We start from the raw sequence: 24,921 nt of genomic DNA, 5'->3' as shown, positions 1-24,921 counted from the left end.
CATTATTTATTAACATGTACGACAGTTTTGTTTATTTCCAAGCATACTATCTACTAAACAATCTATATATGTTTATATTTTAGAGCAAAGATAGTAATGGCTCTAAAAATTGAGAAGTCGTTCATAACCAATATAATACTCAACTCGTACAATAGGTACATGTATATACATAGTACAACATAAATGCATATCTTACCTATTTGTTATACGACTTGTTAGAGTATGTGCTATATTTGGCTACAAATATGTAGCCCGTTTTTATTCTCTCTACTCCCTTTTCTCATCCAATTAAGCACAAATCCGATGTCAATTCTTGTAGTCCGTCCACGCCATCTTATTGTACTCGCTTTAAGGATATGTTTGGTTCGAGGGATAGTATGTGTTGGGATAAAGCCAACCCATCTCTGACCCTGTTTCGTTGGTGGATGGGTTGGACCCAGACAAGGAATATTTCTCTCAGATCCAGATCCAAACCATCCCACCAAAATAGCGGGATATATCCATCCCAGGATAACCACAACGTATAGAAGTTGTGTATTTTATTTATTAAATTTATTTAAAATATATTACTTGTATAGATATAAATATAATTACTTTAGGTTATTCATATATTAATCCTAATATTTAATATTTTATTTTGGATATGAGAAGTAACCTTTATCCCATCTCATCCCTTCAACAAAAAAACAAGTCCAATTATCTCATCTCATCTCTCCCACCAAATAAAAAACAAGGTCCAATCCATCCATCCAACCAAACAGAAAAATAGAACCAACCCATCCTACAATCTAGGGATGGATACAACCCAACCCATCTCATTCACGAACCAAACACATCCTAATAGTACGGATAAGGCTAAAGATGAACTCACGTCATTTGTTGCATGTGGACTTTACTTTTAAACAATTATTCTATAGCTCTAATTGTAGTTTGTGGGACGAAAGAACGCAACCACGAATCACCAGCATAGCTCTAATTTTTTTTCAATCAAAACCACATATGCATCACTACATTTATAGGATAGAGGTTCCATCCTAACATTGTTGGGAATTAATATTGTTGGCAAACAGGAGTAGCAAATTTGAAATTAATTTTCATTGATTTGTTTTATAGTCACGTGATAATTTATGATAATTCTTTTAGTCCAATAAAAGTTACTATGAAAAAATAGTTTTCCCTATCGTAAAAAATACTAAAATATAAAAATACCCTACAATATAAATTAGAATATGTCAAAACATATGTTTAGATATCATGAATGACACGTGATACTACAACGTAAATCTTCATCGAATAACCCACCCTATCATGGACGATTTTATCCCCTAATTCTAGTTATACTTCGCTGAAGGACACAAAAAAACAGTTGTTGAATCAAATAAACCTGGATAAAAACCTCGTCAAAGAAGCCAGCTTTTAACCTGGTTTCCTCTCAACCTGTGATGGATCACATCTCCCCAGTAGCCGGAACCGCCGTTCCACCGCGTCACCATCAACGACGCCCCCAACTGCATCGTCTCGACCAGCGGTCAGAAGGGGACGCCAACGCTGGGCCAGGTGGCGGTGTGGACGTAGCGGTGTTTGTTTCCCTCTAATTTTTTTCCCTATCATATCGAATGTTTAGATGTTAATTAAATGCATTAAATATAGACTGTTAATAAAACCCACCTCATAACTATTTCGTGAGACGAGTCTATTAACCCTAATTAGTCAATGATTAGCGAACGTGATGCTACAATAAATGTTTGCTAATCGTGGATTAATTAGGCTTAAAAAATTTGTCTAATGAAATAGCCTTTATTTATGCAATTAGTTTTGTTATCAGTCTATATTTAATACTCCTAATTAACGTCCAAACATCCGATATGACAAGGGATTAAAAAAAGTTCCTACGTCTAAACAGCCCGCCCTCGCATCGATGTGATCGTCAACACGATTTTATTTATAAATTATTCTTTGAATATAATATTTGGTTTTTTATAAAATACATAAAAGACACCCCTTAATCTCTGCTCTTTCCTTTCTAAAATAAATTAATATTTTACTTTAATCTCAACGCTTTGTCATGTTCAAAAAACTTTTACGATTAATATTTTTGTTTTTGTTAGACGATAAATCATAAATAATATTTTATGTGTGACTAATTTTTTAAAATTTCTTAAAAAAATTTAAATAAGACGGATGGTCAAACGCTGGACACAAATGATTAAAAGTTTACTTTATTTTGGGACTGATGAGTACCAGATAAGCTAAAAATATTTATATTTTAGGGACATAACTGAGCCGCATTTCCCAAAACATGAGAACTAGTAGCTAGTGTTAGAGCAAGGCTAATAATATAACCAACAAGCTGGCTATAAGATTTTTTTAATTTACTCTTAGTCCACTTATACAGTAGTTAGCTCTTTATCATTAATACATAACCCGCATGTTTCTTTCACATAGTTTTTTGGTTCTGGTGTCTAAGCTGAATATAGAATTACACCCTACTTTTTTATCTCTCTCCTCCCTCTTATCCGTATAACCATTTAGCCACCTTACACTCTCGTATTATACTTGCTCTTAGGGTATTGCGGGCAGCTTTGAGCTTTTTGAAGAATAGTGTGACAGCCAGCAGTAGTAGTACTCGTGCACTAGTGCGTGACACAACTGGAGTACACAAGCAGCAGGTAGCATCAGCTGCACGCACGCACTGCAAGATTTATATTTTAAGGAGGTGCCACCGCTGTTGTCGCCGCTCCCCCTAGCCCAGCTTCGCTTCGCTCCCTCGCCGCCTTCCATTCCACTCGCACCCGCTCGCTGGCTTGCTCCCCCTCTTTAGAGAGGGGAGGCGCGCGGCAATAAAAAGAAAGAAAGAAGCTAGCTAGCTAAGCGAGGGACGGCCTGCCGCAATGGCGACCGGCGGCAGTAGCAGTGGTGGGGGTGACGATGTCCACGGGCTCAAGTTCGGCAAGAAGATCTACTTCGAGCAGGACGCAGCGGCTGGCGGGAGCGGGAGCGCGGCGGTGGAGCCGTCGTCGTCGGGCGGCGGCGGCAGCAGCAGCAGGAAGGGCAAGGGCGTGGCGACGGCCCCCCCTCCGCCGCCACCGCCGCCGAGGTGCCAGGTGGAGGGGTGCGGCGTGGATCTGACCGGCGCCAAGCCGTACTACTGCCGCCACAAGGTGTGCTACACGCACGCCAAGGAGCCCATCGTCGTCGTCGCCGGCCTCGAGCAGCGCTTCTGCCAACAGTGCAGCAGGTAAAAGCGACCCACCTCTTCCTCCTCCTCCCCGTCGTCGAGCATCCCATCCCACCCGGCCGGCCGGCCGGTGGCCACTGGGTCTCGCATCTTGGCCAGCTCCAGCCACTGTCTCTATGTCCTCCACTGTTCCACCTGTGATACGTGTAGATTCAACCGGTTCCTGCCAAAATTCAAAAACCTTCAGTAGATTTGGCTACCTGAGCAACCCGAGTCACAGACACTCAGCTCAGCTCAGCTGTGCATTTGGGACAAGAAAACAACGAAAACCTCTGCAACTTGCAAAAACGCAGCAACGTTCGATTCCGGCTGAACTGCGCGCCCTTTTGTCCTCACCAGATTGGGAGATCTCAGGCCCTGTGTGCACTGCTGGTTTGGGTTGGTTGGTAGCGATGACCAAATTTATGAAATTTGGACATGTGGAAACTGACTAGAATAGTAAGGGACACAAAAGTGCCCATCCAGAATATCTTGTCTGAGGAGCACACATATAGTAAGTCTAGATCTCCTTTTTTTTTCTTCTATTCTCTAGTGTGGTAGGATATGAAGGATGGGGGTGCTAAGTACACTGGTACTACTATGCACTATTTAATGCCCCAAAATGGAAGTAGGGCAGCAGGGAAATTGAGGTGGAAAACAAGATCAGATGAAATAGTAGCTACCGCAAACTATAATTGGGCTGCGGTAGTGAAGTTAGTTGATCGTGTTAATCGATAATTCTCATACGGTTCATCGGAGATCCCACGTACTTACTACAATAATTATATATGTTTTCATTTGTTATACATACTAGAACACAAACACTTGTGTATATGCTACATGATCTAAAGAATTAAAATTAAGTAACATCATCTGCTATATCGGATACTGATGATTTGTCAGGAAAAATACATAAGGGGTGATTATTTGGCTTTTTCATGGAAAAAACCAAACGACATATTTGCAAACGATAAATAATTTATGAATAAAACTTTTATATACATATTCTTAGCGTTCTAAAAGTCAATGCTGGAAAATAAACTTCGGTAAAAATACCTCAAAATCAACTCAAATTTAAGGTTGAAAATTCAAATTTTGGCTTATAAGCATAAGCAAAAACGAAAAAGATGGGGGTGTATACTATTTCACACGTTGTGGTGGCTTGTTAGGCTGTGGACATATGTGTTACCAGTAAACAGAAGGTTCTAACTGTTGTGTTATTTATAAATCCGCTCTTCTGTACATAAAGCATCCCTTATATGACTATTGTTGTACTAATTAAAGTGTTTTGTGTGCGTCTAAAGTACTATGGGAATGATTACAGGTGCTCTGTCCACATGGCTAGCCAACCTTTTTATTTTCCTGGTCGTGGTGTATGTGTATCTAATCATGAAAGGGGTGTCTTTGGTTAGTGTTGCTACTTAGAACAAATACACATTAGTCTACGATTAAAAAAAAGTTGTTATGCTTGCATCGACGCAGCTTTTCACATGGCATGTGGTTTGATTTATTTGTCTGATGCACGCTAAGTATTAAGATAAGCAGCAGGTGTAGCTGGTTCTTGATTACAGAGTTGGCACTGCTACTTTTCATGTGCTTGCAGTTTTCTAAAGTAAAGATCACTACAAGGTGAAATAGATCCACCACAAATAGTCTTCACTGTGTTTTTTTGTTGAGCAATTTGATTATTGTTTCGCATTGTCAGTGTACTGTTTTTAATTAACAAAATATTCTTCTTTTGGGGAACTCATTTTATTTATAGGTACAGGCTATTTATTAAATTATATCCTGCAGTTGCACTACTGTGGAATCCACTAATTAATTTGGACACTTCAAACAACAGGTTCCACCAGTTACCTGAATTTGATCAAGAAAAGAAAAGTTGCCGCAGACGCCTTGTGGGTCACAATGAACGTCGGAGAAAGCCGACACCTGGAGCTAATTCTTCTCGCTTTGGCCGGCTTGCCCCATCCTTTCATGGTAAAATGTAGCTCACGTTTATCTTGATTCTCTGAACTCCTGCACTTCAGATGAGTGTATTAACGTGTTGCACTTGCAACTTTTGGTTCAGAGGAGTCAGGCAGGTCCAGAAGCTTTGTGGTAGATTTCTCATACCCAAGAGTTCCAAGCAGCGTGAGGGATGCGTGGCCTACTATTCAGCCAGGCGATCGCATGTCTGGTTCAATCCAGTGGCAAGGGAGCCATGAACTCCACCCTCACCGCAGCGCAGTTGCGGGATACGGTGATCACCATGCTTACAGCAGCCATGGCGGCTCATCGGCTGGGGCGCCAATGCTCCACCACCCTGCCTTTGAGCTCACCTCAGGTGGATGCCTCGCGGGAGTCAGCACCGACTCCAACTGTGCTCTCTCTCTTCTGTCAACTCAGCCATGGGATACTACCCAAAGCATCAGCAGCCACAACGGCCGGTCCCCAGCAATGTCGTCCTCGGCCAGCGCCTTCGGAGGCGGGACCAACCCGGTGTCTCCCTCAGTCATGGCGAGCAACTACATGGGTGCGAGCAGTGGCTGGGGCAGCTCCAGCCGTGGCCATGACGGCGCCAGGAACGTTCAGCTGCCGCCACCACATGGGATTGCATTGAGCGAGGTTCCTCCGGGCTCTGTCCACCACGGCCGCCATTTCTCCGGCGAGCTCGAGCTCGCACTGCAGGGGAGTGGGCCGTCCAACCGGCCGGAAACCGAGCACGGCTCCAGCAGCGGAGCCTTCAGCCACTCCACCACCAATGCCATGAACTGGTCTCTGTAAGGACCACTTCTTCTTCCACACCGTTATGATCAATCATGCCAAGAGACATGGAACATTGGCTGGCTACCCTGGTTTTGTGCTCGTTAACATTGCCATTTAGGATTTCAGGATGGAGAGGAAATTCTCAACTGATTAGGCCAGTAATTTCCTCTCGTTGAGCCTGATGTGTCCATGAACTCAGAACACCCGAGATCCACTACCTGTAGAACTCCATAAACTGGGAGTATTGATGTGTTTTACTTGAACTATGTTAATTTAATCTTGGATTCTTCTTAAGTTGGTTTTGAGGTGTGTCTGTGTGTGTTCAATCTTACTTGGATTGTTGCATATCATATGATATTTATAGTTTTTGCAGTCGCAACCACAGGCCTCCAGCACGGTTTGTTACTGTTTTACTGTAGCTCCCAACCACATACGTCCACCGCTGTTCGTTACTGTTTGACTCTACCTACACCGCTGCCAGCCGTTCGATTTGTTCTTTCCCTAGATCAGATCGTCCGTTACATCTACAAGAGTCCAGCTCACAATTTTTCATCTCTACCATGACTGCTTCTCAAGCCCTCGATTCCCCATTTCTTCCTCTGCTACTCCGCTGCTGGTTTCAAAAAAAGTTGCGTCCTCCTCCCGTCTGATGAGCCACGCGGCAACTGGTGCCTGCGCCAGCACACCTACCGTGGCCCCACTTCCGACCTCCCACGGCCCACCACGTTCCCCCCTCGCGCCTGCCTCTCGCTTGCTCCGGTTCCCTCTCCGTTTGAGCTGACGGGCCAGCGTGCTGGCCGGGCCGCTACTGGGCCCACGTGCCGACACCTGACGGCCCGAGTACCTGCTGAGACGTGGCATCGGCACGGCCCGCTACGGGGAGCCTGCCTAATGGGCCGTGCCAGCCCGGCCAGTCCATTTGGCATGTCGGCCGCATCGGCATCCAATCCGACGTTTCCCACCGGCGATCAAATCCGCCGTCCTCGCCTAAATCTCACCTTAATAATCACTCCACCGCCCCCGCTTCCTCCCGCTCAAACGTTAATGCGGTGATGGCCAAGGAAATTGACCCGGCCCAATCCCCTTCCGGCCTCTCCGACGCCGAAGACCTGCCGCTCGCGGAGCGACGACGGCGACTGCTCCGCCCGCCGGTGGATTCAAAGCCTCCCGCTCTAGAGAGGTGCGCGCCTGCCTCCCCTTTCTCTCGTTTACCAGATTGATGCGGGCATAGCCTACTTAATATTAACCGTTAGATTTGTAATGAACGGCCGGATGGATAGTGCAAATCAGCAGCTGGATATATTTGCAAAAATCCCTTAAACTCATTTCATTTTACATTATAAGATTTCTGGACACCTAGATCTATCCATAGAACCGTACCATACATATATATCCTTCATATACGTTCTATTTAAAATCAACTCTAAATTTATAATCTCAAATAACTCTAAATTTAAATTTTAAATTTTAGCTTATAAGCAAAAGCATAACAAGAAAGATGGGGTGTATGATCGGGCGGTGAGGCCTCACGGGCAAGTGCTCGGTGATGACCGGAGTGAGTACCGATCGGCCGGCCATACCTTCCATGTTCAGTTCGTCGGTACGGACTGGAACACCGTACGAAAAAGGAATACGGACATGCCTTGGTCTCCTTCTTCCTCCTCTGGATGCGAATCCTTCTCCAACACGGGCACACGCCTCGGTCCGGGGTCGAACACCTCGTGGCACCATATGAATCGGCGTGACACCGTCCACAGAGCAACAGCACGATGGATTTCGGCGGCGACATGGGCAGGGCGTGGTCGTGGTCCGGGGTGGACGCGACGCAGCTCCGCCGCGGCATCGACACCGGCGTGGACGACATCCGCGCGGCGCTCGGGCTGCCGCCCATCTCCGAGGCCATGTCGCGCCGGCGCCGTGCCGTGGCGCACCTGCGCCTCGCGGCGAGGTACGTGGAGCTGCGGGCCGCGGGCCGCCACGACGACCCGGTGTGCCGGCAGGTGGAGGCGGCGCTGGCGACCCGGGTGCGCGGCGTGTGCCGGCGGTGCGGGGGCAACCTCTGCGTCGTGCCCGCGGAGGTCATGCGGGAGGCGGACGCCGTCGCCCTGGGCGCCGGGAACGGGCACGACACGGTTCGCTGCGGCTGCTGCGGCGACCGCGTGGAGGCGGCGCTGCCCCCCGCGGTGGCGAGGTGGGAAAGTTGGCAGCCGTGGCATCAAGGCTACAGTTTGTAGCGCGCGTGCACATGCAAGTGACCGTGATTCGGCCATGGTTTCCAACGTGGAGTTTTTTTTTTTTTGAAAGCCTCCATCTAATACCCTTAAACTCATGAAAAACCAATCTTTTGTTACAAATGAAGCTATATGACGTTTGCTTGACATTCAGCTGATTCTAGCCTGTACCTGTTACTCAATCCATTTTCATTCCGCTCTCCATGTGTTGCACCACAATTCATAGCTGTCCTGCAAAATACACTACTTTCACACGTGAATGCAATATGGCTTTATAATATGAACTTTTATTTTTGTTATTATGTATTAATTTCAATATATATTATTGTTACAAGCGATTGATCTAGTGCGATTATACCGAATTCCACTACTCTAAAAAATAAAACAGATAAATAAAGTTTTTAGAAAGAATCAATCATATTTATGCTCTTATAAGCTAAAATGTGAAGTTTCAATCTTAAATTTGGAGTTGTTTTTAGGGGGTTTTCTCATCGTATTTTATTTTTTAGCATTGATTTTTAGATAGTTAAAAACACTTTATTCTTAAGTTATTTTTTATTTGTAAATATGTGGATTGCCTTTTCCATGAAAAAAAATCAAACGAAACGATCGCCCCTATCATGCAGCGTGCACCACGTGTGCGTAATAAACAATTTCAAGTGTGCACTTCAGCACGTGTTCCACCGTCTTCCTCGTCGCCATCGGTCGCTATTGTGAAATTAACGCTGGAAAAAACGCTGCATACTGATGAGGATCAGCACGAAAAGAACCCAGAGCTATTACTGGTGTGTTCTACTAGTACTGCATGCATGATAGCAATGTACATCTTTTGTTCGTTTTGTTACAATTTGTTTAAATTTGAATTTGCATATTTCTAAAATTTTATATATCATATTGATATGCCTTATAAAAAATCATGTCGCTGTTTATTTTTTAAATAATTAAATTTATTTTGTTATTTGCTTCAAAGTAGCTATAACCAGTTATTATAGATGTTACTACTTGATTCTAAACAACAAAACCACTTGGAACACCAACCCAAAGACAAAGATAATCTATTGCTAAACTTACATGTTTTAGAGATGCTACATCATATCCGGTCAAACGTTTGATGTGACACGCAAAAATTTTTATTTCACCAACTAAACACCTGATGACACTGCCAGCGGCTTGCATGTTGTATGCAGGAAAGAGAATCTCCCAATTCAGGGGTTGATTATTGTACCGAGAGAGGAGAAGCCCCACTGCTGTGCAGTGCGGGCTAGCTTTAACAGCGGCGAGACAGAGTTGAGGAGGAAGAGGACTGACAGCCCTGACAGCTGGTTGCTGGTCTAGTCAGAGCAAACCTACCAGCCCATATATCCCATCGTTTATATTAGAAATAGATAATATAGAGAAAAAATATGTGCCAGCAGATCATACATTCTATTGTCATATGAAAATGGATGAACATCTAAATGAGAGATGTCATCAAATTTAGATGTACTTTATATCTCCTCTATATATATTTCAACATTTAATCAAAAGAGAAGAGAGTAATATCAACATAAGAGTAGGTGGTTGTAAAATATTAATAAAATAAATATGAATGATTTATTAGAGTGCAAGATAATATGGATAGAGATCTTTTTTAGATGGTCATCCATATATATATATATATATATATATATATATATATATATATATATATATATATATATAAGCTGCTGGGTTTGCTACGTGGCATGCGGTGTTTGACGCTGGACTGTATAACTAGCTATTTAAATAACGTAAAAAAATGAGAGGACAGTCTTGTCCAGGCTTAATCCAATACGTCGCTCTATAAATACCTAGGAGCTGCAATTGCTGGTGGCAGTTCAGCTATCTCGTTCCTGTCCCAACTCTCACTGGAATGGGCATCAGAATGGGAACACAACTCCTTTTCACTTTGCTCTTAGGAGCTCTGTTCTGCAATGCAGCTGACGCAAAGTTTAGCCGGTACAGCTTCCCCAAGGATTTCATCTTCGGCACAGGCTCAGCAGCTTATCAGGTGTGCATGTTGGAGTTCTGATTTCTGGAGCTCAAGTCATATCAGTTGTCACACTTCTGAAATTTGTTGTATTAATAATACAAAGGCTGCATTTAGTCACTAAATTTTTTATCGACACGTACAGTGAAGTATTAGTATTTAACGTAATCTAATTATAAAATAAATTTTAGATTTTGTCTGAAACTGTGAGATGAATCTTTTGAGTCTAATTAATACGGCATTACCATATATTGGTTACTGTAGCACTTATGGCTAATTATATACTAATTAGGCTCAAAAGATTCGTCTTACGATTTTTTCTATAACTGTGTAATTAGTTTTAATGGTTATGTATATTTAATGCTTTATTTAGGTATCAAAAGATTCGATATGATGTTTTTAGGAAAAGATTTTGAAAACTGTACATGGCCTAAATTCTAGCTGGATGCTCATAGTATCTTTTGATTTGGTTTTGATTCCTTGCAGTACGAGGGCGCCTACCAAGAAGGGGGCAAAGGTCCTAGCATATGGGACACCTTTTCTCACATTCCAGGTTAATTTGGATATATGCTCGTCTCCACAATAAAACGGAAATAGATTAACTGTGAGGAAGTGCAGCATCACAGAGCTTGTAACACTAGCCACAGCTAGCTTCATCTTCCAGTTCTGACAGTGAGAATTTAACAATCCATGGCTGCAGGCAAAATTCTGAACAATGATACTGGCGATGTAGCAAATGACTTCTACCACAGATACAAGGTGACCTTCCAATGAATTAGGAAGAGTTAGTTAACTTCCGGTGTTTGAATGCTCTGAAATGGGCCATGTTTTGACAAATCTGATCAAAATTTCAGGAGGATGTGGACCTCCTCACCGACATGAACATGGATGCCTTCCGGTTCTCCATTGCCTGGACCAGAATTCTGCCAAGTGAGACTCAGAGCTTGAAATCACACATGCTACCAGAAATTATTCATCAGATGAGCAATTTTATCATATTTGAGTAGGTATTGAGATGTAATAAAATTTTAATGTAAATTTGATACATTCTAGTGCCTAACATACTAAGGGATACCAAATTTTACAATAAAATTTTAGTACCATCCATTACCTTCTGAAGAACTATAAAATTGCTCTCATCAGATATATGATCACATAGTCACTACGTGTAATTCCTGCAGACGGGTCCTTGAGTGGAGGCATAAACAAAGAAGGGGTGGCTTTCTACAACGGCCTGATCGATTATGTCATAGTCAAAGGTAATAATCATCATAGACGTTTCTTGGCTATTTCAGCAGCACATAGAAGCAAAAGCATAACCCAATTTTGACAATTTCTACGTATCAACAGGGTTGATCCCATTTGTCACCATCTTCCACTGGGACACGCCTCAGGCTCTGGAAAGCAAATACGGTGGCTTCCTTAGTGAAAACATTGTGTACGTACGTTCATTCTTGCCTACTTAATCTGCACAATTCTTTTCATGAGATTTGCTTCGGTCCAACAAAAGTACTTTAAGATATCAAGTTGTTTCTCACCATTAGATATAGCTTAGGATGGGCATTATTAGATCCAACGATCAAAAACGATTTGGTACCATGAGATATCGGTACCTCGAGATACTTTTTATTGGACTGAAGTAAATCTCTTTTTTTAAATCTCCTGACGAAAATCCTCTAATTAAGAGTAATTATACAGTACTTAAGATATCCTTTATCCTCTAATTAGGAGTAATTATACGGTACTTAAAGATATCCTTTTTAATACAAACTTTGATATTCATAATACCTTGGATTCAAAGATATATTTTCTCTGATATTTTTTATATTTGATACCATTAACTTGTAAATGTGTATGTGTTTGACCATTCGTCTTATTAATATATATGTATACAAGTTAGATTTATTTTATATTTAATAATAAAATAAATCACAAATAAATTAGTAAGAGTTGCATATCATTTTAAATAGAATGAATGGCCTATATATACAAGACAATCTCTTGTCAAAAAACCGAGGTACTACGTCTGTTTCTCGTAGTACAAAACTTTCTAATACTTAATACTTAATAGATTCATATAAGGGTAGATACCACCTAAAGATACTTAAAATTTCTCCTAATTTTGTGGGCACGTACTCAATATACGCAGCAACGACTACCTGGACTTTGCGGAGGTTTGCTTCCGTGAGTTCGGCGACCGCGTGAAGTACTGGAGCACGTTCAACGAGCCCCTGACGTACAGCGCCTACGGCTACGCCAAGGGCATCTTCGCGCCGGGGCGGTGCTCCCCGTACGTCTCCGCGTCGTGCGGCGCCGGCGACTCCGGCCGCGAGCCCTACACGGTGGCGCACCACATCCACCTCTCCCACGCCGCCGCCGTCCAGCTCTACCGGACCAAGTACCAGCCGACGCAGAAGGGGCAGATCGGCATCGTGGTGGTGACCCACTGGTTCGTGCCGTACAACGAGACCGACGCCGGCGACCTCGGCGCCGTGCAGCGGAGCATCGACTTCATGCTGGGGTGGTTCCTGGACCCCATCGTGCACGGCGACTACCCGGGCACCATGCGCGGGTGGCTCGGCGACCGGCTGCCGTCGTTCACGCCGGAGCAGTCGGCGATGGTGAAGGGCTCCTACGACTTCATCGGCGTCAACTACTACACCACCTACTACGCTAAGAGCGCGCCGCCGCCGAGCTCCAACTTGCTCTCCTATGAAGCCGACAGCCGCGCCAACACCACCGGCTTCCGCGACGGCAAACCCATTGGTCCACAGGTACATGTATACGTGACAATGCACAACAACATTCATCTGTTTTATTCACACACACGTCTTTTCGTTTCTATTTATACTTATACACCAAAATTTAATTTTTAATATAGTTTATTTTGTTTTTTTCTCATTGTAGTTTATATTTTTGTCTTTGTTTTTAGATCACTAAGAACATATACATAAAAATTTTATTTATAATTATTTTTCGTTTATAAATACGCCGTTTAAATTTTTTTCCCTCACAAACCAAAAAGATTACTAAATATCGATGCGTGCTTGCAGGAGTTTACACCGAGCTTCTTCAACTACCCTCCGGGTCTCCGTGAGCTCCTGCTCTACACCAAGAGGAAGTACAATAACCCTGTGATGTACGTCACGGAAAATGGTAATAAGAACACACAGTCGTTCTACTTTCTACTAACTTCATCCACCACCTTAATTTAGTTAAGAGCAATTTGACGTAGAAAATGGCAGTACCTTCTTGCCAATTATTCCACATCTTCAATGAACAAGTGCTGCTCAAATTCACCGAGTCATTCACCATCCGCGGCGTAACACACACAATGGCACAGGCATCGACGAGGGCAACAACAGCACGGTGCCGGAGGCGCTCAAGGACGGGCACAGGATCGCGTTCCACTCCAAGCACCTGCAGTTCGTGAACCACGCCATCAGGGACGGCGCGAGGGTGAAGGGGTACTTCACGTGGACGTTCATGGACTGCTTCGAGTGGGGCGACGGCTACGCGGACCGCTTCGGCCTCGTCTTCGTCGACCGCCGGGACAACCTCAGGCGCCACCGCAAGCAGTCCAGCTACTGGATCGCCGACTTCCTCAGGCGCCGCTGACGATCGAGCGCTCCATCGATCGATCGTCTCCACTGATGCACTGATCGGTGGTGATCGATCGATGGCGTGGTTTATTGTGCTGTGCTACTTTTACTGTGCACTTGTGCATCACTGCTGGGTGATTATGATCCAGTGTTGTGTTGAGCCAGATGAATAAGAAACAATAATGCTCCCTGTCGAGCAATGTGTTATGTGTAGACTACTCAATGCGTGAGAATAAGGGATTATTATTATATTTTATTACCTTAATTATTTTATTTTGAATAATAAACTCTATAGAAACTTATTTTAAATCTGAAGCACTGGGCCATGCCATGCCATCATGAGGTGTGATAGCAGTATCCTACCACACGAGTCACGTAATATTTGCGACATTAATGTTCTAGTGGCGTGATAGTTCAGTCCAACCAAGTTTCGATTTAAAAATATGTCTTAGGATGATTTATTTTCAAATTTAAAATAATAAATGCCTAAAAAGTCATTTTATGTTCTCATAAAAAAACAAACAATTACCCTGGTCCTCAATAACGCACAAAGAACGCCAATAGCACATTAATTTTGACAGCTGTTTTGAGGTTCAACCAGCCGAAAGACTAACTTATACAACTTTTGATAAAAACAAACTCTCTATAAACATTTAATGTAACTTTAAATGTAATTTATTTTCAAATTGAAGATATACGTGAATAGTGTAACAGCACCCGTCAGTTTATCCCGTAGGATCCACGTAGCCGCATGCCCGTAGTCCGTAGTTGGTGCATCCATGGACTCCGTCCCTCCCCCCCCCCCCCCCCCCCCCTCTCTCTCTCTCTCTCAGTTCCTTATTTTATTTTATGTTTATGCTTATATAGATCACAATTTAAATTTTAAAACTTATAAATGAGTCGATTTTAAAGCCTTTTATTTTAGTTTATTTTTAAGTTTTTTTAGATCGCTAAGTATATGTATATAAGAGTTATATTTATAAATTATTTTGAATTATTAATAGATCATTTTGTTTATGCTTATTAAAAACAAAACGACAACGCTTGCCTAGAATCTAGTAACATGGCTTACTGAAATATAATCCTTAAGGTTTTTTTTATCATTCTTGAAAAGTACGTTAAGATATCAAAAATTTTATTGTAAAATTATAGTACCTCAAGTTAGATCGTACTTTGAGATACTAAATTTTACACTAAAAATAATATGGTATCTTGGGGCGTTTTTTCAAGAATATTAAAAAGAACTCTAATTTTTAATATATATACATGGGCAGAGTTGAGTTATAGAGAACAGAACTTTTTTTGGCTATAGTTTACTTGTTTTCATCATATATTTTATATTCATGCCGATCCAAACACATAAACCCGTAACATCTTAAACTCAGTTTAAAACACGGGACAAGTAAGCAAGTGACACCCTAGTATATTGAGCTAGCTAATTTGCTAGTGAACAGTAGCAACGCAGTATCGGTCGATCGGTGTACAGTGTGCTGATAAATTGCAAGTTGATTGCGGGGGCAGCCAAGCCAACCGGGCAAGGGGATATATCGGAGCTCAACAATCCGCAGGAAGGTATCGCGATCTCGCTGTGTGCAGGCTCCGATTGTTATTGGATTTGCCCACGCGTTCTATGATTAGGGGAAGGTAGGCTGCTCCGTGTGATGTTTCGGGGAAATGAAATACTTTGCAACGTGGGAGTGAGGGTATTCCCTCTCCTCTAAAAAAAACCACTCAAATAAGGATCTTTTAGTTTGAATAAGAGTTTTTACTGTCCTTGAAAAAGTAACTTAAAGTATCATATCTTTTAGTGTAAAAATTATGATATCTTGAGATATATTGTATCTTGAGATATAATAAAAAAGTCCTGTGAATAATCTTAGACGTCAATATGTCATCTCATAGCAGCAATCTATAACAACATTGGCAAAAAATAAATTACGATGAAATAACCCCAAATCTAAAAAAAAAATTACGATGAGCTAGACTTCGATTCTACCATCATGGGCCAGCCCAGTAGGCAGATGCCTGAAATCCAGGCTAGCTGGGCCATCGCAGAAAGCCCAAATCCGCAGCATGCCTGGCTCGCTAGGCCATCGCAGAGTAACGCACAGGCAAAAGACCGTTGCGACAAAGTCGGCAACACACCAGCACATGTGAGGGACGGGGTGCGACGAGTAACACAGTAATACTCCCATTGCCACCGGCACAAATAAAGAAAATATCATTAGGTATATGTATGCATGTATGAAACATAGTTGAATGTTTTGGTAGCGAAGCATTTAAAATTAATTACATTTAAAAAAATATATATATGCTAATTAATATATGATTGCACACACGTCTTGTAGTACGGGACATAGGGAGTAGATGACATGGGCTGTCGCAAGAGGAACGCTTTTAACATTTTATCGTAGAGTTTAATGGCTCTTGCAACGCTTCGGTTTTGTTACTTAACCGTAATAGTGGCAAATAGCTAAATTTTACTAGAAGTCACTTTTAAATTTCTTTCTTCGATGATAGTTATTTAATGATATAAACAAACGGTTCAACTATTACAACTTTAAAATTTTGTATTAGAAAAAATAGACGAGAATTTTGCATAGAAATTGTCTTTTACCAGAAAATCACCGTTTGAGGCGGCTTGGAAAGGAACACAACGACCTGGTCAAGGTATGGAACCAATCAGAACAAGGTTAGGGAATGATTGAATATTTTAAATGAGAGTATTCTTCTCATAGGTAGAACTGTTTTCTATGTAAAATTTATTATCTAAGGTACCTAAGGTATCGAGAGTACTAAATTTTATATAAAAAATAGTGGTACCTTCTAATATTCTCAAGAATAGTAAAATTACTCTTTTAATGAATATAAAGATGGTAGAGAAATGGTCGAATTAGTATAAGTGTTCACTTGACTATTCAAAAGAAAGATTCTGTACTTTAGCTGACTTTTGGAACAGAAAATCATAACCGAAAATTCGTGAAAGAGTGAAAAAACTATAGTTAATACGTCCGTACTTCCTGTTTCTTTTTGAAACCTAGATAGCTTGACTGCTTGAGCTGGCGCTATATTAAAGCAGGGAAGCACTACACATGGTCCTCAGGGAAAGCTTTTTAGCTATAAAAAAACAAAGATGCTGTTCCTCGTAGACGAAAGATAAATAATTTTATATTTTCTAACGGCTATTTAATAATATAAACTATGGAATTGCTACTCTAAAGTTAAATCTATCCACTTCTATATATAAACTTAAAAAAACATGACATTTAATCATTCGAAAAACATACGTGCAAAATCCTTGCAACATCCTAAAGGTCCAAAATCCAGAAGATTTTTGCCACTCCTACTGAGGCCGGGTTCGTCCTCCTCCCTAAGTTAACTTATCTCCCTCGTTTTCTATGCGTACGCTTCCCGAATTACTAAACGGTGTATTTTTTGTAAAATTTTTCTATAGGAAAGTTATTCTAAAAATCATACTAATCTACTTTATATTTTTAATAATTAATAATTAATTAATTGTATAGTAATCTATTGCTATGTTTTCCATGTTGGAGTAGGATAACTTACTCTCGCACAAACGAACGCTGTCTGCACCAGCCACCCATCCGTGCTCCATATCCTGAAGCTCGTCAGTTTTGAGGTCTATGTGATATGAGCGGCCGTGTCGTTAATTTTTCTGAAAACTCTGTTGTTCTGTTCGGCGTTCACGACAAATCTCCCACAGCACATAACGCTTTTCTCTTCCGCTTGTCCCACCAGCCCTGGGTTGGCTCGTCGCATGTTTGGCATGGCGTCCGGTTGAGCTTGAGTCTACTGCAAATACCGGCCCAGTTTTGCTGTGAAATTAGGAATGGGTGCATGTCGCCTCGCCGGTAATTTATTTGGTCGCTAATTCAGCAAAATAAATTAAGTTTTACTTTATAATAATATTTAGTTTATTTAATTAAGTTAAAGTTAAGAGCATTTTTTCCATTCTTGAGGAGGTACCACTATTTTCTATATAAAATTTAGAGATTGTTTAGATGGGACTAAACTTTTTAGGCCCATCACATCGGATGTTTGGATACTAATTTGAAGTATTAAATATGGACTAATCAAAAAACTAATTTCATAAATGTGAGCTAATCCACGAGACGAATTTTTTGAGCCTAATTAATCCATAATTAGCAAATGTTTACTGTAGCATCACATACATTAATCATGGATTAATTAGGCTCATTAGATTCGTCTCACGGATTAGTCCAAGATTATACATGGGTTTTATTTATAGACCATATGTGACTAGGGGCTAAAAGCCCCTAGAAACAAACATCCCCTTAGTACCTCTGCTAAGGATGGGTAAAATGCTCTAGAGTTAACCTTTGATTATCCACCGACCAACTTGCCACCATCCCTGTGTGAAGTCGGGCATTCTCTGAACAGGTGATTGATCGCCTTTAGATTTCTCCTGCACCCTTTATTCCATGACACTTGTAATTTTGTAATTTTTAAGAATGGTAAAAAAACCCATGTTTTTTTTATAGAAAATGTAAAAAAAATAATAAAAGCCCATGTTTTATCCTTCAAAATTGAATGTGGCTTCTATAAGACAGCACGAAACAATTAAGTTCTAAACTTCAAAAATTGAATATGGATGTTATAGTAGCATAAACCTGCAGAGCAGGCCTAGAGCATACAAATGTGTTACTTACGTCAAACTCATGCAATTTGGTGTCCTTTGCATAAATATATCAGACGTACGGTCTCAGATGTGCGTATCTGAACCTTCACCTCTATGATATTCCAGTCAAATCCATTATATTTGAGTGCGACCATAACTTTTTTTTTATTGCTATTTTCGTTGTTGCAATGAACTAGCCAATTATTCCCAAGCATGCATATACGCTAACTCCAGAATCTCAGTTTCAGAAGGGCAACCGAATTAGGTAGTGGGTATTCTTCAGAAAGAACGAGGAAGAGATCAACACAAATCCGACTTGATGTTTATTGCACAAATAATCAGATTTCAATCACTATAGTTTAAGCTGAAAGTACAATTATGTTTGATAGGAAACTCCTATGTTATTGTTTCTGAAAACACATTTTGGTTTATGATGCGGTTGTAGCAATACTCTAGTACAAACCTATACTGTTATACATGATTAATAGTTTATATTTTTTTATTCACAGCTTCCTGGGTGAAAATATAGAGCTTATTTTAGCCTTGTCTAAATTAGATAAATAACCGAATTTCATTTCCCCCTGCCCAGTGCATAATGACAGTACAGAAAAACTTGTATCTTTTGAGGACAGTTTTAGCTACCTTCCGGCTTCCGCTACTAGCGGTAGCAGCACAGTAAATATTAAATCTGACTATGTATTTTTTTAAAAAATATATTAAATAATTTATTTAAAATTTTGGTAAGGTATATTTATCAATTCATCTATTTTAACATGATATATGATACTCAAATTTATTATAATGTTACATATTTTAGGTCTAATTTTACCCGTATAAAATTTCTACTGCAAATACCACTAGCGTAGTATAATAAAATCAGATCAATTAGATCCAAAACAATGGATTACTCACAGTCATCGAGTGTATCTTAAAAAAAAAATCATATTTTTAAGATAAAAAAACAGATTTGTTCCGACTTCTCTGCACTCAACCATTCATTATTATAAATCAGTAGTCCTAGTTTAGAATAAACAAAGCTAATAAAAATATCACGTATATTCAAAAAAATGCAAGCCTAATAAAAATACTTAAGCACAAAGTGTACTAATAGACATCTACCCCATACTTCACAAAAATTTCCATCACCGTAGTCTCAAACATATGGCAACTTCATCCCCTCGGTAGTTTCTTTTGTAGCAAACCTCAAAATCAAGTCCGATGTATCCCTTCCTCTTTCATAATCAAACCTGTAACCTTCTCACAAGGGAGCATGCCTCAATTGGTCATGTTTCTTAGGGCATGTTCAATGATAGAGTTTATTATAGACTCTTTATCAAACTACATCAGCAGAAAAAAAACTCCTCATACAATAGATAGTTTTTCAAGCTGACTCTTCATAATTACAGGCTAATTAATTTTATGTTCGTATTCTATCTGATCAGCGTCTCTGATTAGAGTCAGCACACGTACAAAGCAGATTTTTTGGTTGTCTCCTCGTTTTATGCGTCAGGAGTCGATGTTTTGCTGACTCCATGCAAAACAACCATTTTTCTCTCTCGTATCCTCTCTCTCTTCCACGTTAGTGAGCGTGCATCGATAGAGGCAACAACGAGAGCCCTTTGTACGTGTCCTTATGGTAGAACTTGCTCGTGCACATCCTAGTTCGTCATGGCAATTCACATTTAGCGCTAATTTAGTGCACCTGTCAATAACAAGATGTTCATGTTAACTTCGTCAATCTCAACGATTTGTGAGGCTAGTATTTCAAAGCTACATATATAGAGAGAATATGCCAATATGGGTCTACGTTCATAAGGATAAGTGTGTGTATGTATATAACTATATAAGCGGTTGCATTTATATGTATTTGCAAAAAAAAAATGCAACCTTGTGAGCAACTAAAGCATCTATTTATATCATCGGTTTGGTTGTAGATCCAATCTTATTTGTGTGTTATCTTTATTGCATTGAATTCTTTCCCATACCATACATACAGCTCGATGACCCACCACACCCCACCAAAACTGCGATTCCTGACCGCCTACACTGTACTTTGCGCATCATTTGTACAAATCCTCCACACAATGTTGCATCACAGAATGAGCTTTTATTCTTGCTCTTTCGTATTAATTTCAAAATATTAGTTCAACTAGTGAAATTGAGCCGGTTCCACTGATCTTATAAAAAGAGTAAAAGTGCAAAACAGATAAAATGAAATTTATAAGATAGAGATATGTTCAGCATGCGCCTCATGTGTGAGATAAACAATTCCTCGTGAGGATTTCGGCAGCCTCTCCCAACTTCCTCCTCTTCATCGATCGTTATTGGCGATATCCCCATTACGCCAGCTACCATGTGTGCAGAGAAGACACTGCACTGATGAGGATTAGACCCAATCAAGCAATCGCTGGGAGTGTCGCCAGCCACTGCATGCAGTGCATCAATCAACTCCAGTTCACTCCTCTATAAATTCAGGCTATTCAGCTGGCTCATTCTGAACCCAATTTCTATCACTGGAACGGGGTTCAGAATGGGAAGACGACTCCTTTTCACCTTGCTCTTGGGAGCCCTGTTCTGCAATGGTGCTTACGCGAAGTTTAGCCGGTACAGCTTCCCCAAGGACTTCATCTTTGGCACAGGTTCAGCTGCTTATCAGGTGTGTGCATGCTCGAGTTCTGAAACTCGATATCAGTTGTCGCACTGCTTCTGAATTTTTCATGTGTGTGTCTGTTGCTCATATAATTTGTAGCTGGATATATACTCATCAGTGTATCTTGGATTGGTTTTGATTACTTGCAGTATGAGGGCGCCTACAAAGAAGGGGGCAGAGGTCCTAGTATCTGGGACACCTTTACTCACATTCCAGGTTAGTTTGGATCTATGCTTGTATTACTATATCCATCGCCCATAGATAGCTTCGTTTTGCAGTTCTCTGACAAGCAGATTTACGAATCCACGGCTGCAGGTAAAATTATGAACAATGATACTGGAGATGTGGCAAATGACTTCTATCACCGATACAAGGTGACCTTTAATTGACTAGCGATGATTTGCATCGAGTGCCTGAATTATATTATCTGAAATGGGCCATCGTTTTGACAAATCTGATCGAAATTTCAGGAGGATGTGAACCTCCTGACGGACATGAACATGGATGCCTTCCGGTTCTCCATTTCGTGGACCAGGATCCTGCCAAGTGAGTTGCAAAGCTTGATACCTCAAATGCTCCACCATATTGTTGTTCATCAGAGTATATGATCACATAGTCACTACCATACGTGTAATTCCTGCAGATGGGTCCTTGAGTGGAGGAATAAACAAAGAAGGGGTGGCTTTCTACAACAGCCTGATCGATGAGGTCATAGCCAAAGGTAATCTCACTAATCACTAATCAGCATTCTGCATTTCAGATCTGTCAGCTTGGCAAAAACAAAAGGCCAACTGTGACAAGAATTCTTTGTCAACAGGGTTGATCCCATTTGTCACCATTTTCCACTGGGACACCCCACAGGCTCTGGAAAGCAAATACGGAGGCTTTCTCAGCGAAGACATAGTGTACGTTGCATACTTAATTTTCACAAACTCGTTTCTGGAAGAGTGATTTTACGGTTCTTCGATACGTTCTCAACGAGAGCTTGGCTGCCTACCTTTTGGATTATTGGAGGAATAAACGAAACGGAATATTTATAAATTAAAAATAATTTATGAATTAAATTTTTATATATGTGTTCTTAATGATTTAAAAGGCAATGCTGACAAATAAATTTCGATAAAAAAATCCTCAAATCAATTTTAAATTTAAAGTTAAAAATTTAAAATTTAGATTATAAAAAAATGAGAGTACTCCATTGCATATGCAGCAAGGACTACGTGGACTTCGCCGAGGTGTGCTTCCGCGAGTTCGGAGACCGCGTCAAGTACTGGACGACGTTCAACGAGCCATTCACGTACAGCGCCTACGGCTACGGCAAGGGTGTGTTCGCGCCGGGGCGGTGCTCCCCCTACGTCTCCAAGTCGTGCGGCGCCGGCGACTCCAGCCGGGAGCCCTACACGGTGGCGCACCACATCCACCTCTCCCACGCCGCCGCCGTCCGGCTCTACCGCGCCAGGTACCAGCCGGCGCAGAAGGGGCAGATCGGCATGGTGGTGGTGACGCACTGGTTCGTGCCGTACAGCGACACCGCCGCCGACCGCGCCGCCGTGCAGCGGAGCCTGGACTTCATCTTCGGGTGGTTCATGGACCCCGTCGTGCACGGCGACTACCCGGGCACCATGCGCGGGTGGCTCGGCGACCGGCTGCCGACGTTCACGCCGGAGCAGTCGGCGATGGTGAGGGGCTCCTACGACTTCATCGGCGTCAACTACTACACCACCTACTACGCCAAGAGCGTGCCCCCGCCGAGCTCCAACGAGCTCTCCTACGACGTCGACAGCCGCGCCAACACCTCCGGCTTCCGTAACGGCAAACCCATCGGTCCACAGGTAATATATGTTTCGAGAAAAAAAAACAGATAACATATGTGTGTGCACATATAGGCATGGTTAAATAGTACCACATGGGTGCGGAAGGATAAAGGATCTAAGATATAAGCGGAGAAGCTCATCATCTCAATTGCTAGCTTTTAGGGTGAGAAATGCTCTTTACAATTCTACAATTGATATAAGAGTCTGGCTAGTTTAACATTTTTTGCCCGATGGACACAGTTTATGAAGGTCTGATGAATTGTGGGTATATGTGGGACCTAGGGCCACCAATGTTACTAAAGGAGAGATTGTTGAATAGCCACACATTGCTTGTGGAAGGATAAATGATCTGAGATATAAGTGAGGGAGTCTTCACCTTAATGGCTAGTTTTTAGATGAGAAAGACCCTTTACGATCCTACAAGCACCACAATCCATTCTTGCTACGTGCTTCACTGACAATATCTTGACATGACTATTTTCCTGCCATGCATTATTACTAGGAATTTACACCGATCTTCTTCAACTACCCGCCGGGTCTTCGCGAGCTCTTGCTCTACACAAAGAGGAGGTACAACAACCCGGTCATCTATGTTACAGAAAACGGTAAAAACATATTGTGAATCTTACAACGATTTAGTAACACGAGGTATCGATATGTCGAGATACTTTTTATTAGACTGGAGCAAATCTCATGCGAATAACGGACGTACATCCAGGCATCGACGAGGGCAACAACAGCACCGTGCCAGAGGCGCTCAAGGACGGGCACAGGATCTCGTTCCACTCCAAGCATCTCCAGTTCATCAAGCACGCCATTAGAAATGGCGTGAACGTGAAGGGGTACTTCACGTGGACGTTCATGGACTGCTTTGAGTGGGGCGACGGCTACCTCGACCGCTTCGGCCTCGTCTACGTCGACCGCCGCACGCTCAAGCGCTACCGCAAGCAGTCCAGCTACTGGATCGCCGACTTCCTCAAGAGGCCGTAGCTGGGCTAGGCTAGCGTGCATGCGACCTCCATTGATGGATCAGACCGGCGATCCGGCCGAACTTGTTCTTCAGCCGGTTAATTAGTATGTGATTTGTGCATCAGTGACAACGGCCGATCGATATATGGCGGGGTATGTTCCAGTTGTTACTCTTGTGAGCATGTGCATGATTGGTGCTGGTTGATCCAATGTTGAGCCAGATAATAAGAAATAATGATAATGCTTCCTGTCAGACAGTGTCAAGTTCTTAACCAAATTAGCCAATTAGGTGGTGCGTACTCTTCAGAACAATTAATGAGGACGGAATTAATCAATCGCTATTATTATCTATAATAATATAAAAAAGAAGGAGTTGGATTTTTCTTAGATGCACCCAACAAAACGTCCACGGATTTTCCCATTTGGCACCACAGCCATTAGATCCTCCCATCAAATGGCTAAGATTGCCCATTAAATTCTCTGTCTAGCAATCCAACACAGGATACACCTCCTTAACCCCGTCGTGACTAGCTCCAATACCTAGACGCGGAATAGATCAGGTGCTCCCCGCTATTGCCATCCACAGCTCCACACTTGTTGACATTGCCCATTGCGTCGCCATGGCCACTGCAATCCATTGCTCAAGGTGTCGTCGCCACCATTGACTGGTGCTCCAAGGCACCGCCACCACTGTCGATGCCCACTGCTCCAAGCTGCCGCCATGACCTCCGCTCCGGCCAAGGTGTCGCGGCACGCAACTCCAGCCACCACCGTCGCAGATCTCTGCTCCAAGGCATCGCCGCCGGTGACCGCCATCTGCTGCTCCCAATACAGCATCTAGGCAGCCAATCGATGGGTGTTGTCAAAGAATGATGTTTGATTTTAAAATTCCATTAGACAGTAGCGTTCAATTGCTAATCTTTCTCTTTCGGTGAGTTAATGCCATATGTTAGAAGCAATAGCAGATATTTGTTTATTATTCGCCAGGCCAATATTTGATTATTTTGATTTTGGAGTTTTCT

At 42.0% G+C, this 24,921-nt stretch overlaps 3 protein-coding genes across 3 annotated transcripts; all 3 read left to right on the top strand.

Moving 5' to 3' along the window:
- Positions 1-2,891: 2,891 nt before the first annotated feature.
- On the top strand, positions 2,892-6,257 carry LOC102712006 (squamosa promoter-binding-like protein 17). The gene is made up of 3 exons (XM_006660710.2): positions 2,892-3,238; positions 5,061-5,197; positions 5,289-6,257. The coding sequence occupies exons 1-3, from the start codon at positions 2,892-2,894 to the stop codon at positions 5,981-5,983; spliced, it is 1,179 nt and encodes a 392-aa protein (XP_006660773.2). The 3' UTR covers positions 5,984-6,257.
- A 3,804-nt stretch (positions 6,258-10,061) lies between these two features.
- LOC102711561 (beta-glucosidase 30-like) lies at positions 10,062-14,039 on the top strand. The gene is made up of 9 exons (XM_006660708.1): positions 10,062-10,225; positions 10,691-10,757; positions 10,905-10,963; positions 11,059-11,134; positions 11,386-11,463; positions 11,555-11,642; positions 12,354-12,978; positions 13,258-13,360; positions 13,548-14,039. The coding sequence occupies exons 1-9, from the start codon at positions 10,088-10,090 to the stop codon at positions 13,820-13,822; spliced, it is 1,509 nt and encodes a 502-aa protein (XP_006660771.1). The 5' UTR covers positions 10,062-10,087; the 3' UTR covers positions 13,823-14,039.
- Positions 14,040-20,799: 6,760 nt separating this feature from the next.
- LOC102706225 (beta-glucosidase 30) lies at positions 20,800-24,152 on the top strand. The gene is made up of 9 exons (XM_006661314.2): positions 20,800-21,122; positions 21,266-21,332; positions 21,432-21,490; positions 21,587-21,662; positions 21,760-21,837; positions 21,934-22,021; positions 22,327-22,948; positions 23,433-23,535; positions 23,649-24,152. Exons 1-9 carry the CDS (start codon positions 20,997-20,999, stop codon positions 23,918-23,920), a joined length of 1,491 nt encoding a protein of 496 aa, XP_006661377.1. The 5' UTR covers positions 20,800-20,996; the 3' UTR covers positions 23,921-24,152.
- Positions 24,153-24,921: the final 769 nt, after the last annotated feature.

This window comes from Oryza brachyantha, chromosome 9 (genome assembly GCF_000231095.2).
Source record: "Oryza brachyantha chromosome 9, ObraRS2, whole genome shotgun sequence".
Taxonomy (NCBI): Eukaryota; Viridiplantae; Streptophyta; class Magnoliopsida; order Poales; family Poaceae; genus Oryza; species Oryza brachyantha.
This window is presented reverse-complemented; position numbering and strand designations above follow the sequence as displayed.